The sequence below is a fragment of the Camellia sinensis genome, chromosome 7, assembly GCF_055761805.1.
Source record: "Camellia sinensis isolate YWXY chromosome 7, ASM5576180v1, whole genome shotgun sequence".
Taxonomy (NCBI): domain Eukaryota; kingdom Viridiplantae; phylum Streptophyta; class Magnoliopsida; order Ericales; family Theaceae; genus Camellia; species Camellia sinensis.
Window position 1 is genome coordinate 120,824,477 of NC_138967.1, and position 14,017 is coordinate 120,838,493.

General features: G+C 41.2%; 1 protein-coding gene across 1 annotated transcript; it reads left to right on the forward strand.

Moving 5' to 3' along the window:
- The first annotated feature begins 1,102 nt into the window (after positions 1-1,102).
- LOC145796066 (protein FAR1-RELATED SEQUENCE 5-like) lies at positions 1,103-4,833 on the forward strand. The gene is made up of 3 exons (XM_082881055.1): positions 1,103-1,304; positions 3,842-4,231; positions 4,493-4,833. Exons 1-3 carry the CDS (start codon positions 1,103-1,105, stop codon positions 4,831-4,833), a joined length of 933 nt encoding a protein of 310 aa, XP_082737181.1.
- Positions 4,834-14,017: the final 9,184 nt, after the last annotated feature.

Here is a 14,017-nt window from a genome sequence, read left to right on the forward strand (position 1 = left end):
ATATATATATATATCAGATCGGAAGATCTCCGTCGCCGATCTATCTCCGTTGCGACTCAGATCTGGAAGGAGCTCTCCGTGGCTTCAATCTGGAGGGTTCCATTCATCTCTCACAGAGAGTAAAGGAATAAGAAAGAAAGAGAGAGAGTGTGTGTGCATGTGTGTGTGTGTGTGTTTTCATTCCTGAGCATTGACCAAGTCTTGAGTTGAGAAGTTGGGCCTAAATAATATATATAATATATCACCAAGCCTAAACATATATGGGTTCTGTTTAAGTGTGCAACCCCCTTAAGGTTGCACACCATATGCAATCCAATTGTTAGCCGTTAGATTACAATAATTGATCAAGGCCATTGAATTGTTTAATCGTGAAAAAGTTAAAACCGGGGCAACTGGTTAATGCTTTTATTTGCATGATTGCATCACACTCACTCTATGTATTTCGTCTCTATCTCTCTCTGTTCTCCTCTCTGTGTAAGGTTGAGTCAGTGTAACCCTTGATTTCCATTAACAGCGAGAAGCCCCTGCTGGGTTGGTTTCATTGACGAAGTTCTATAAGAAACAGTATAACGGGCGATTTCCAACAACAACGGAACTACAAGGCTGTGTTGGTTCCATTCTGAAGTGAAGCCCTTCTCGGCAACTAGATATGAGGTATGGAGCTGTCTCCCTCTCTCTGTCTCCCTCTCTGTCTCTCTGGCCTCTTCACTTCAGCTATTTTCCCTCAACTAAACCCCCATCCTAACTTCAACCGCTCTACGCTTCGCTCAAACAGAAACCCCTCCATTGGAAACTAACCTTTCTCTTTCTCAAGCGAGTGTTTGTGTTTGCACAAACAACTAAACCATGTGAAAAATGTCATGTTTGTGTTTGTGTTAACATTTTTCGGTCATCAAGTAATTGTTTGTACTAATGTCATGTGCAGTATGGCCCCAGCGGAAGTTAAAAGGGAAGGTGATGATTATGACATTGCAAAGCAGATGACATTCGTTTGATGAATGAAAGTCGGGCAGAACCTTATCATGGTTGCGAAGCTGGTCCGAGCAATGAAGAAGCAACCAACATGAACGTTAAAGATGGCGGAGCCGATGTGAAAAAAGAAATGGTTGACGATGCTCATCACAATGACATGGTTGGTGATGTTGAACGTGCTATTCTGGAACAGAAATTTGATTCGGTCAAAGATGGAGAAGCTTTCTACAATGCGTATGCTAAAGCCAAGGGATTTAGTATACGAAAATCCAGATTTAACACAAATAAAGAGGGAAAGGTCGTTAGTAGGCTGTGGTTGTGTTCAAGGGAAGGTCAGAGGTTACCAAAATACTTGGACCATGTTGTTGAAAAGAGTAGAGCTCCCAAAGCACTAACAAGAGTAGGTTGTTGTCACGACCCAAACCCGCCCCTATGGGTTTAGCACCGTAACCAGCCAGTAATCCGTGATTACTGAAGGCCTGCTTAATAGTAATAACAGTGATACAGAGTATAGGGGTTGGCAGAAGCCAAAACAGTAAATGAAAGATGTCCAATGAGCTGTGACAGTCTGTATGCAAAAAGACTTTTCATAACACATTCACATTCGGAACAAAAGAAGTATGTATATACATCATATACAGGCATTTAGGTTAGGGACCAAATCCCTACCGTAACAGTACAGTACAAGTCTATACAGTATTACAAAACAGAGATAGAAGGGTGAACTGAGACAATCCAAAAAGCCTAAGCTTGAACACACTTGGAACCTCGCAGTGAGGCACGTTGGTTGGCTTGACAAAAAGGGAGTTTAAGCCAATGTTCCTAGCTCCAATCCGGTGCCTGGACACCTACATATATATATAAACAGTGAGCTAAAGCCCAGTGAATAACATATGCGTAAAAAGGTTAGGAATGAATGTCCTTTCAGTATTTAAAATAGTCATTTGAACAGTATATCAGTTATTCGATCATAGCAGTCATAAGTGGTACATCCAATAGCAAACAGTACAGTAGGTCTTAACAGACCGAATAGTCAGTTGATGGCCATCATATCAGTAAACAGTAGTGGTTCCAAACATGGGAACTGACAGAGATCTCTATGACAGTAGCAGTACAGTGCAGTAATAGTAAATTGCTATGGATGCCACGAATACAATTCGCAAATAGGACTAGCATTTATTCAGTAAGAAATATCATTTCAGAAAGCAGTACAGTTGATCATTCAAAAAATATTCATGATTGAATATATCTTTACAACATTGTTACTCACAAAGCACTGGGCTACAGATAGGCTAGAGCGTCCTCGGATGCCAACCTTACAGTTACAGAATGAACACACAGTAAGTTACATACACACTAAGTTACATACTTGGGAATCAATGACTTAGTCCCTATCTTGACTTGATGTGGTTCTACATCAATATCCTCATTAAGATGCCTTAAACTAGGCCTTAGAATGCCTAGGATGAAATGAGGATGTAAAGATGTACTTAAAAACACTTTTCAGAATTTTCAGAAAACAGGGGTCTCGCTCGAGCGTGGCTTTCTACGCTCGAGTGGACATGCAGACAAAGGATCTATGCTCGAGCATGACTTCCTTCGCTCGAGCAGACTGTAAACTACAGTAAAAGTACTGGATGCATGCAATTCACGCTCGATGGGGCTCGACCTCCACTCGAGCGTGAGACACAAGTCCTCGCTCGAGCGTGCATTCCCTCGCTCGAGCGAACTGTAAACATATGAAAAGTACTGGATACATGCATTTCACGCTCGAGCGTTACTTTCCCCGCTCGAGCGGGACGCATGTACCCAGAGTGTACGCTCGAGCATGAAGTCTTACGCTCGAGCGTGGGTCCAAAATCTGGAATTTCCAGATTGAACCTCCAAGCTCAAATTCAACATTTCAAACATCAAATCCGATCCTTTTGGGCTAATTTTCTGGAAAACACTTTAAAACTCATAATATGACATGTTTCAAAGATTAATTTGCAAAATCAAAGCCCAAAGGTAGTTCAATTAAACACAATTTCAAATAAACTTCAAGGACATGATGAACATATGACATGCAAGTGTTCAATTAAAATCAAAGCTTCCAATACTTGATCAAATGAGTCAATTCACTCAAAAACATGATGGATTCATGGACCATAGCTAGAATATAGACATGCATGTAAGAATTTCCATGAAAACAACCTCAAAACTCACCAATGTGCACATGCATGCATGATTCAAGCTTCAATTCAACAATTTAAAACCAATTCTAGACTTAGATCACTAATGGCTCATGGACCATGCAAGATACAACTAGAATTCAAGTTCAAGAAGATGATTCTCCTACCTTAGGTTTTCAATTTCAAGTCTAGGAGCTCAAATATGCAATTAACTCTTCAAATCTTCTAGGTCTCCAAGCCAAATTAAGTGAACTCAATTCTTTTACCAACTCTCAAGCTCTCTCTCACGTTGGTCTCTAGAAGTGGCTGAAGAAATGTTATGTCAAATGTGTATGAAATGAAGAAGAGTGTTGGTCTAGAACTAGGCCACTAAGTGGCAATCTTGTAATAAATCCAAACTATTGTAATTTAACATTATTTAATCTAATTTAATCATTTCAAATCAAATTTCAATTAAATCTACCATAAAATCACATTAAATTCTAATTAACGTAAAACACTAATCAATTTCTGATTTGGCCGCCGATAAGGCCTTCAATTTGCAGTTCAAAATTAAAACATGAACAGATCAATTAACAGTCAAACAGATAGAAATGCGTTTAAACTAATATACTCAATCAATCCGTTCAAAATGTCAGTCAAATCAGTTACTTAATCATGTTCAGTCACATTTTAGCAGTAATTAGTGGTATTATCAGTAAACAGTAGTGAGGGTTCTCACAGTTGCAAAGCCCAATTTCGCATACGGTACGATGCAGATGGTGGTAAAGGGGAAAAGTATATTGTGACTCACTTCGTCGCAGACCACAACCATGGATTGGCGGAACAACACTGTGTGATGTATTTGAGGTCACATCGCAGTTTAAACAGCGCTAACAAAGCTCAAGCAATGGCTATGCGCAACGTCGGTGTGAAGACTAGCCAAATCTTGGACTATATGGTAAATCAATCCGGGTCTTATGAGAATGTTGGTTTCATCCGTACGGATCTGCACAACCATATTCAAGCCGAACGTAGAGCAGAAGTTGAGGATGGTGATGCGCAGGGTGTGTTGGTTTACCTATGTGCAAAACTTGATGTTGATGCACGTTTTTTTTACAAGTATGATGTGTGTAACGATAACAAGTTACAAAATCTGTTCTGGGCAGATTCGAAATCGCGGGATGACTACGCAAAGTTTGGTGATGTGTTGATATTTGACTAAACTTACAGAACCAATGCATACAAAAAACCTTTTGTCATGTTGGCTGGTGTGACTAGCCACTTTAGGACCATGATATTTGCATGTGTTTTGCTAGCTAATGAGACAATTGAGACATACACATGGGTTTTGGAAACATTTATGGAAGTGATGGGCAATAAAGCACCAGTGTCCGTACTGACAGATGGGGATAAGGTGATGCAAGAGGCAATCAGAAGAGTATTTCTAGATCCAAGACATCGATTATGTAATTGGCATCTTAGGAAAAATGATGTTTCAAATGTTCACATAAGTGGCTTTGCACATGCTTTCAAGCAGTGCTTGGACATGGAAACGAATGAGACAAAGTTTGAGCATGGCTGGACGACAATGGTCGAAAAATTTGGACTTCAAACCAACAGTTGGGTGTTGGAGACATATGAGAAGCGTCATATGTGGGATGAGGCATATATGTGTGGACATTTCTTTGCTGAGATGAAGAGCACTTAGTGTTCGGAGCGTATGAATGCTTATTTCAATCCCTTCCTCCAACACAAATTGAAGCTATATGAATTTGTTAGGCACTACGATCGGGCTCTTGCAAGGATAAGGTATAACGAGGCTGGAGATGATGCTGAAACAAATAACACTTTTCCGGTATTGATTACTCCATTGCAAGATATAGAGAGACATGGAGCTGAGCTATTCACCCGAAATATATTTAGAATGTTCCGTGATGAAATCTTAGAAAAGGGGAAGTTGAATGTCAAGGACGTGTTCCCTTTGCCGGATGGTCAGAAATGCTACTATATTCATAAGTACAAAGTGAATGATAGATCATGGATAGTAACACATAGTCCAGTAGATGCTGCAATAAGATGTTCTTGCATGAAGTTTGAGTCATTGGGGCTACCTTGCTATCACATGATATGTGTTATGAAAGCCGAAAATTTAACACAAATTCCCCCAACTTGTGTGCTGCGTAGATGGACAAGGGCTACAAGCAAGGATGGCTAGCAATGGCCTCAACCCTCAATTGATAGCACTACAACACAGACGGCCCGGTATGGGATATTGAGTTCTCCGTACAATGAAATGTGTTTCTATGCCTCGCAATCAACGGAAGGTTTCAGAGGGGCTAGGGATGCATGTCTTCCGATGACGAGCCGGATGAAGGAGTTATATGAGAGGAATCTGAACGATGGGAATGGAGACAAAGGGAAACATTCATTCCCTCGACAATTTGGAGTAGAAGATCCTGATGTTGTGAAGACAAAAGGGAACCCCGGACAGGCCTCGTCCAACTGTCGAAGACCAAGAAAATGTGGGAATTGCAAATGCATTGGGCACACAAAGTGAACGTGTCCTAAGGTTCGATTTAGCCGAACAGTGGGTTGTAACTCAGATGCAAATACAACCCACATAACTGACCGTAAGTACAATGCGGAGTCATTGCCCGTTCGTTGCAAAACTGGGTTGGTGGATCCAAGTACACCGCACATTAAGCAACGACGACTTTTTTTCGATGCTTCTCCTGATTCCAAGCAGCCTGTGGGCCAATACGGTAGTGTAGAAACAGCAGTGTGCAAAAATGATTCGACCCAATTGATGAGGTGAATCAAGTAATTGTATAATTTGTATGATTTACTTATTCCCTTAATTTATTAGGTAGACAGTACTAGCTATTGAAAACACATGTAAATAATGTATGTAGTTTTCATTTTGCACGGATTGTTATACGTAACGTGTAAATATTTGGTTACGTACAATGCCAGGAAATGGCAGAACGTTACTTATGTACAAGGCCACGAGTTGTAAATTTCCCATATTGTTTAGAGTGATGTTGTCATTTGTGTTTGTAGTGACTTGTCATTTTGAAAACTAATTGAATGTGAGATATATATGGGTTGTCTGTGTATTGTTTTGGGTGGGAAATTGGCTTATGTCTGTATTCCAAGATTCCTATTGTGGGTTGCTTGTTTCTGTTCCATATTTGGTTGGATCTAACTGAAGGGTTTTTTGCGGTGTGGTTTATCAACTAACGATGTGTTTGGCTTCATATTGATTTGTTATGACTTGTTTCGGTAAATTAGTATTATATTTTGAGTAAAATACGAATTTTGTCCATGTGGGTTAGCAAAATTACATACCAGCACATGCATTTTGTATATAATCCAAGTGGCAGTTAATTTTGGGTGTTACTTGGAGAAAGTAACCCAACGAACTCGTTACTTTATCTCCATGCCGATTGCTATATGAATTACGAGTTACGAATAGGAGTTGTGAAATTATTTCATGTTAACTATGAAAGTGATGGGTTTATTGTTAGTAAAATTATGGTGGGCCTATATCGACAGCAACGAAGCAGTAATTTAAAGTTGACAAGTTAAAGAAGAAAATCAAGCAATTGTGGTATTGGTTCGAATGCCTGAAAAGAATGAAGACTTCTTTCGATGAACTAATGGTAACAAAGTAGAAAGTAACAAAGTACAAAGTAGAAAATAGAAAGTAAGTTGTTGTGTTGTTTGTAACAAAGTAGAAAGTAGAAGGGAAAAAACTACTCAGAAGTTACAATGTAGAAAGTAAGTTGTTGTGTTGTTGTTCATGTCCTCTCTCTCTACAAACATTCTACCCTTTATAGTTATTATTTCCCACGACCCCATGATCTGCCGATTCTGCAACTGCTTCTGTGCAACTTCTGTAACTGCACGGTCATTTCCGTGTCTTGAAACCACATAAAACCTTCACTTGTACCTATCAAAGTGCATATAATTGAAGTTGCCACCTGTGCTCAAGTCCTTTTAGCCTTTCCTTGACAGATACAGACTCCCAATTCGTTCATGTTTCCTCTTGGAGGCTGGCCACTAAATCCATGAGCACTGCCAATAACTGCTTCAGCGTGTAAGTCAGGTGTCATGCCAGATTCAATGTTAGTTGATAACCCTTGTCCTCAAGTGGACTTGCCAAGTGTCCTCGATTGAATGGTGCAGCTGTTGGCAAGATGTGGGAAAAATAGGTGCAAAGAGGAATTTTTTAAAAATAACCAATCATAATTTAGCTGAAAATATGAGTGAACTTTTTTTTTAAAAAAAAAAAGTAATTTTCATTTTTTTGATTATAAACCCGAGATGTATATTTTGTTTTTGATATAAATAAGTTGTATATTTTGGTTACGTAAAATGTAGGACAACAATTGTGTTTAAGTCATTACAATATAGAAAAAGGTTATTTCAAACATATTTTCAAGTTTACCGACATTGAATATATTTTGATTAAATTACAGGGAAAATTTAATATTTGGCAGAGTTTGATGATTCAAAGTCAGGGGCAGTAACAGTGAGTGGCCAAGTGTTGTGGTTCAGTGGCCCAGTTTGCAAGGATTGTGGTTGTGTTTAGTGGACAATATTCTGTCGATTTTTGTCTTATAATGATGAGGGACATTCCCCACAATGGTGAAAAGGAAGGTCGACAAGGAAGAGTCAATATTTGGCAGAGTGGACTTGAAGATTCGAAGTCAGGGGGCAGTTACAGTGGCAGTTATGGTGTAGACGTGTGGGATCATGCAATGATGGGCCACAAAAATAGTATACGGATATAGAAACCAACGATCTCCCTTCTAGGCTTTCCAAGTATACTAAACCTCCACTTCTATCTGTCGATCTCCCTTTCTTGTGTTTATTTCATGGCCACTAACTATTTGAAACTTCTGTCGACAGAGTAAGGCTCCTGCTTTGTCTCATGCTTCCTCTTGAAAGTGTGCCCACTAACTCATAATGATGAGGGACATGCCCCACAATGGTGAAAAGGAAGGTCGACAGGGAAGAGTCAATATTTGGCAGAAGGGACTTGAAGATTCGAAGTCAGGGGGAAGTTACAGTGGCAGTTATGGTGTAGACGTGTGGGATCATGCAATGATGGGCCATAAAAACAGTATACGGATATCGAAACCAACGATCTCCCTTCTAGGCTTTCCAAGTATGCTAAACCTCCACTTCTATCTGTCGATCTCCCTTTTCTTGTGTTTATTTCATGGCCACCAAATGTTTGAAATTTCTGTCGACAGAGCAAGGCTCCTACTTTGTCTCATGCTTCCTCCTAAAAGTGTGCCCTCTAACTCCATAACTGGTGCTAAAAACTTCCCCCATCATTTCTAGGTGACCCACATGCAGAAAGCCCACTTTCAAGTGGTGGACATTCCTTTAGACTTGGCCACGTGTCCTCGATTAAATGGACCATCTGTCGACAGAGATTAGCAAAACTTGGTGCAAACAATGGCCCCCTTGTTCAACTTAAATATCATATGAATTAACCTTGCGGAAGTGATTGAGACCCCCTCCAATCACCACCTGCACCATCACCTCACCCCCCCTCTTCCCTCCACACACACACGTGGGGCTGGTGATTGAAGGAGAAGGGAAAAAAAAAGAAAAAAAAATTTAAAACTGGCCAATCAGAGAGAGAGGGGGTCATGGGGGTGCCCCCCTTGTGGGGGTCCAAGTCATATGATATTCTACTCCAACAAGGGGGCCATTGTTTGGGCCCAATAGCAAATTTCTTAATACGGGCCCAAAACAAACATAAACTACAGCCCAATATAAGAGCATTTAAATATACTGGCCCCATCATAAGCTATAAAAGACCCACCTTTTCAACTTCAAACCACTTCATTTCCCTCTTATTCGAACTCCCCAGACTGTACTCTTTCTTCTCAAGCATTACTGTTCAAACCAGAGCACCACAAAACCCTAAGCCATGGCGCTGAAAAAATCTCAACCATGTCCATCTGAGGAGAACAATGAAGACCTACTCCACATTCCAGACCCTATTAGAGCACGTATCGCTCCTCTAAAATTTGGTGCAACCCTATTGCCCAGCACAAGCTCCGTCGCTAAGGCTACTCTAGGCCCTACCTTCGCGGCTTACTTTCCAGACGAGCTAGCTCCATACTATCCCCTTGGTAATGGTGAGAACCTTCTTCTCAACCAACCTGGACTTAAGTGGACTAACTGGAATGTCAGCAAAAACCCACTCAGATCGTGGAGGTCACCAGACTCTGTTTGGCGAAGCTGGGCCAGGAGAATTGAAGGTCACGACGCTGAAGTATGGAAGCACCAGGGCATTAGTGAAGCAATTAGACTGTCGACTAAAAATTATGACATGGACAAAGGGCTGATTACTGCTGCTGCATGCTTTTGGTCGCAATCTTGTAACTCTCTACTCCTCAATTTTGGTATGATTTTCCCTACCATCTTAGATGTAGCTCACTTGACTGGTCTCCCAATCTTGGGCAATCCAATTCATGCTCTCCTTGAGCCTCCAAAAGTGACCTTTACTTTAAACACTGACATGTGCTATACAGATTTTGCCCAAAAATACAAAGGCAAGCCTGGTTCCCCTGTCCAGGACAAAGAAAGAACTGCTTTTTACTTACTTTGGCTTTGCGAGTTTCTTTTTTGTGTCCCGGGTACAAGATCACGAAGGAATACCTCCCCCTTGCCTTATGTATGCAAGATGGCCAACTTATGGCTTTAGCCCCTTATCTTCTTGCCACCCTTTACAAGGCCCTATTTTCCTTTGTTGACAAGAAGATTTCTAGCAACTGTGGTGGCCCCTTCTGGCTCTTCCAGGCCTAGTTGTATGCCTATTTCCCTGAGGCACAACCCCCACAAGTTAACACCTTGAAACCAATTTTCCACTTCTATACTAAGCAATTACTCACTTATAACAACCAACCCATCCTCACTTTCAGAAATGATCTTACCATGTTTTACAACCTTCCTTCTAAGAGACCTTCCAACTTATACATGCCATTTCAAAACTTTCAATTCTCCTCCAGTAGACTTCGCTTCCTCTTCACAGACCCTTCTAATTTACACAATGAGTAAGTCTAAGAACAAAATGAGACTTGGAGACACATTCTCACCTCTAGACATGTCTTGGTTGGCTGTTCCATATCCTCCACCAAGATGTCCAACTGCAGTTTTGAGACATACTGTCCCAATCAATGGTCCAGGCAATTAGGTCTTTCCCAGGGTATCCCTTATCCTTATTTCCAGCTAACCATCCATGAGGAGATTGGGTCCAGAATCTACTTCAAAGATCCTAGGCAGGCTGAATCCATTCTGACAGAGAACACCAAACTTTTCTACGATTTTGGCCCCTTCTTCTTCAAACCTGCTTCGGACTGCTCCATTGCTTTTGACCATTGGTGGGGACTTATGACTGCCATTATTTTCTGCAAGCCACTTGAAACCTGCCTTCACGATACTTGTATTCATAATCAGGGCCCCAGATCCTCGCCTTCCAAGCTTAAGGTTACAGGTATCCTTCCTTCATATACTTCATATCCCTGACTGTGTCATGCATTTTTTTTTTTTCTCTACAACACTAACTTGTTTGACCTTTGACAGCCAAAATTGGGTTTGCTGCTGAACCATTGGTTAGAGACCAACATAAAGGCAAGGTTCCAATGGATCCAACTACTCAGACAAACACCCCCTCAGTTCCGAAATTAATGGCAAACTCTTTCGCAGCCTCGCAGACACAAGCACAAAGAGGAACTACCACCCGTACCTCTGCCGAGACAAAGGTCACGGCGAAGAAGAGAGAAGAGCCTTCCACTGCTCCTGCTCTAAGTACAGACCTAAGTGATTGAGATATCCCTCTCAGCCAAATGGTTGGCCAAACAACATCAAATCCTTCAGGGCAGCTCTACCAAGTATGTCTTCACTTTACATATTTACATCATCTCAATTTCCATTCACGCCCGACTGATCACTTACTTTTGTGCAGAGAAAAAGAAGGAGATTACTCCTTGCTGCTGCTGATGATGAGGATCCTTCCACTTCTCCTCAACACATTCATCCAATTCCCAGTCCCATCAGTAATGTACCTAGAGAACCCATTGTACAACCAACCCCACCACCACCTGAAGCATCTCAACAAACTTCCTTAGAACCTGCTTCACAGTCTTCGCCACAGCAATCTACACAATCTGCATCACAACATCCTTCCACTTCTCCTCAACACATTGATCCAATTCCTAGTCTCATCACCAATGTACCCAGAGAACCCACTGTAGAACCAACTCCACCACCACCTCAAGCATCTTAACAAACTTCCTTACAACATCCTTCACAGTCTTCGCCATAGCAATCTACACAATCTGCATCACATAATCCTTCACAGTTAGAACCTCCTCCTATTGCTCTTAGGGATGTCACAGTTGGGGCTGTCTTGATGGAGGTTGATTACCCAGGGGGCACTGAGCCTATTATTGTCCCTTCTATCTTTAGCCCTCAACCATCACCATCCAACCCCTCTAATTCCCAAACTTCAAACGAAGAATCAGAAAGGATTGATTTTGACATTTCAATCAATAGCCAATCCTCTTCAACAGATGACAATACAAAATCCCCTCAACCAGAAGTTCACAACAACCAAGGTAAATAGAAATACAAATATGACTGTTTGTTTGAAAAAAAAAAAAAAAAAAAACTTCTCTTTAAGTAACTGGTATTGTTTTCCAATTTACAGGGATGGACATAATACACGACTCATCTCCACGACCAATGTCTGCGAAAGAACTTGAAGGTCCTCATGACTTTCCCCTGTTAGCAGAACCAGAAAAAGAGCCTAAAGGCGCTGATGCTGCCATTTCATCAGTACCCGAAATAACTCCTCCTATTGCCACAACCACAGCCGAACAAGGCCAACCGTCTACGCGCACGTTATCAGGACAGGTACTACCATTTCCAACCTCATCCTATTTACTCTTTATTACTTGCAAGCATATATTCTCACCAAACTATTAATGTTCACAGGCCATCATTCCATGTCAGGATATTTGGGCCGAACTTTCTATTCTTCAACAACATCTAGACGAAATATCCCCATTGCCTCAAAGGCTACATCTCTTTCATGCTGAAACTCAACAAACCTTAACTACTTTCATCAACCTCATTAACACCCCAGTTGAAGAAATCATTCTCCACAAACCTGATGAAACCTTGGCCTGTCTTTCTGCTGTTCTAAACCTCTTCTCTAATCCTTTCAACCCCATTCAACTAAAGCAATTGGCCAAGATCATCACGGAATGGCCAACCCTTTCAGAGATGGTTCAGACTTGCTCGAAGAATATTCAAACCAAAAAAGATTTCCTAAATAAGGCCCACACCATATCTACTTTACTCAAACTCAGCCAGCAAACCTCTACAGCCATTCTTGAGCAACACTCAGCACTTGAACTTGAGGAAACCAAACTCATGGCAGAACTTGCCTCTGTCCGGCAAAGAAAGGCTCATCTGCAGCAGCAACATGACCAGCTTAATCAAGAAGCAAGGATGATGCTCTCCCAAATTAGACATCGTTCTGTATCAATTCAAACAACTAAAGTTGCGTTGGACCAAGCCCAAGCCATGCTGGCAAATGCTTAATCAGAATGGGGTGTTCTAGTCATTCTCTTTCCCAAATCCTAAAATAGTTTATATATGTATTCTATTGTATTGCACAGAATGCGTGCTATCTTTCAGACCATTGTGCAGACTTGTTCATGAGTGAATATCAATACTTTCTATTTTCTACTAATTTCCAAAATACCTGTGGGAGTGGCTAAGAAAATTGAGATTGTCTATCAATGGAGGACATTGTCAATAATCTGGATAGGATCAAAGTCTGATTGAGGGGGTGGTGTTTGGTGTTTTTTGCTGCAAGGGTGCAGGATTTTGGTCAATCTATGGTATACTGATGGAAGCAAGGGGAAGTGGGTGTATACCTGGTATTAGCAAATCTTCTTGGTGGCTAATTTTGCTATGATATGCTTCAATTTTGCTATGCTTTGCCTTATTTTTGGGTTGTTGCTCTGCCTTAGCTTATGCTGTCAAGCATGCTCATTTCTGGTTGCTGCTCTGCTGTGCTTCAACTCTGCTCTGCTATATATGTACTCTGCTGCTGCTATATGGGATCAAGGAATAGGCTTAAGTCTGCTGCTGCATATTGGCCTTTTTGCAATTGTTGGAATGATGTTTTGGTGTGTTGTATTGGAGGTTTACTGCTGGATTGGGAAAGTTATTGGAGGTCTGCTACTGGCCTTGTTCCAATTGTTGGTCTGCTGCTGTAGTTTTTTATTAGTTTTGGAGGTTGAAGGATCAGGCTCAAGTCTGAATGGTGGCTGCTGCTGTGAGGTTTGGATCAGATCTAATGGATCAGGCTCCTAGCTAGTGTCTGCTGTGATCTGTGTGAATTCAGGATCAAATGGGGTGATACTTGGTAGTATGATGCAGCAGTATGCTTTTAGGTGATTTCCTGGTTTGGTTATATCTATTCAGTGCAGAAGTGCAGGATCTGGGTTGTGTAGCTTGAGTTGTAGGGCTGCAGTGCATGTCATGGTTCTTCTCTGTTGCAGCTCTGGTGTTGCTGGGCTAGTGTCTGGAGGTCAAACAGTAGTTCACTGATCTAGAGCTGATGTCAATGGTTCAAACTGCTGTTGTAAACTACAGATTTGTGATGCTAACTGCAAATTAAAATCCAAACTGCTGTTGTATGTTTTTTGGTGGTTGCTGCTAAGTAGCATATTTGGTCTGTTGTTTCACCTCTGTGTGCTTGTTTTGGTTGTGTAGCTGGTGGTATCTTGTTCATGGTCTGAAGTTGGGCATGGTTTTTGTGGCTGCATTGTGCTCTTGGTCTGAAGCCTGGC

Coding starts and splice junctions, on each gene's coding strand:
- LOC145796066 (XM_082881055.1), top strand. CDS start 1,103: ATGGTTGACGATGCTCATCACAATGACATGGTTGGTGATGTTGAACGT. Junction 1,305..3,841: donor GTGGTTGTGTTCAAGGGAAG/GTCAGAGGTTAC, acceptor TGGTATTATCAG/TAAACAGTAGTGAGGGTTCT. Junction 4,232..4,492: donor AAAACTTGATGTTGATGCAC/GTTTTTTTTACA, acceptor CATTTATGGAAG/TGATGGGCAATAAAGCACCA.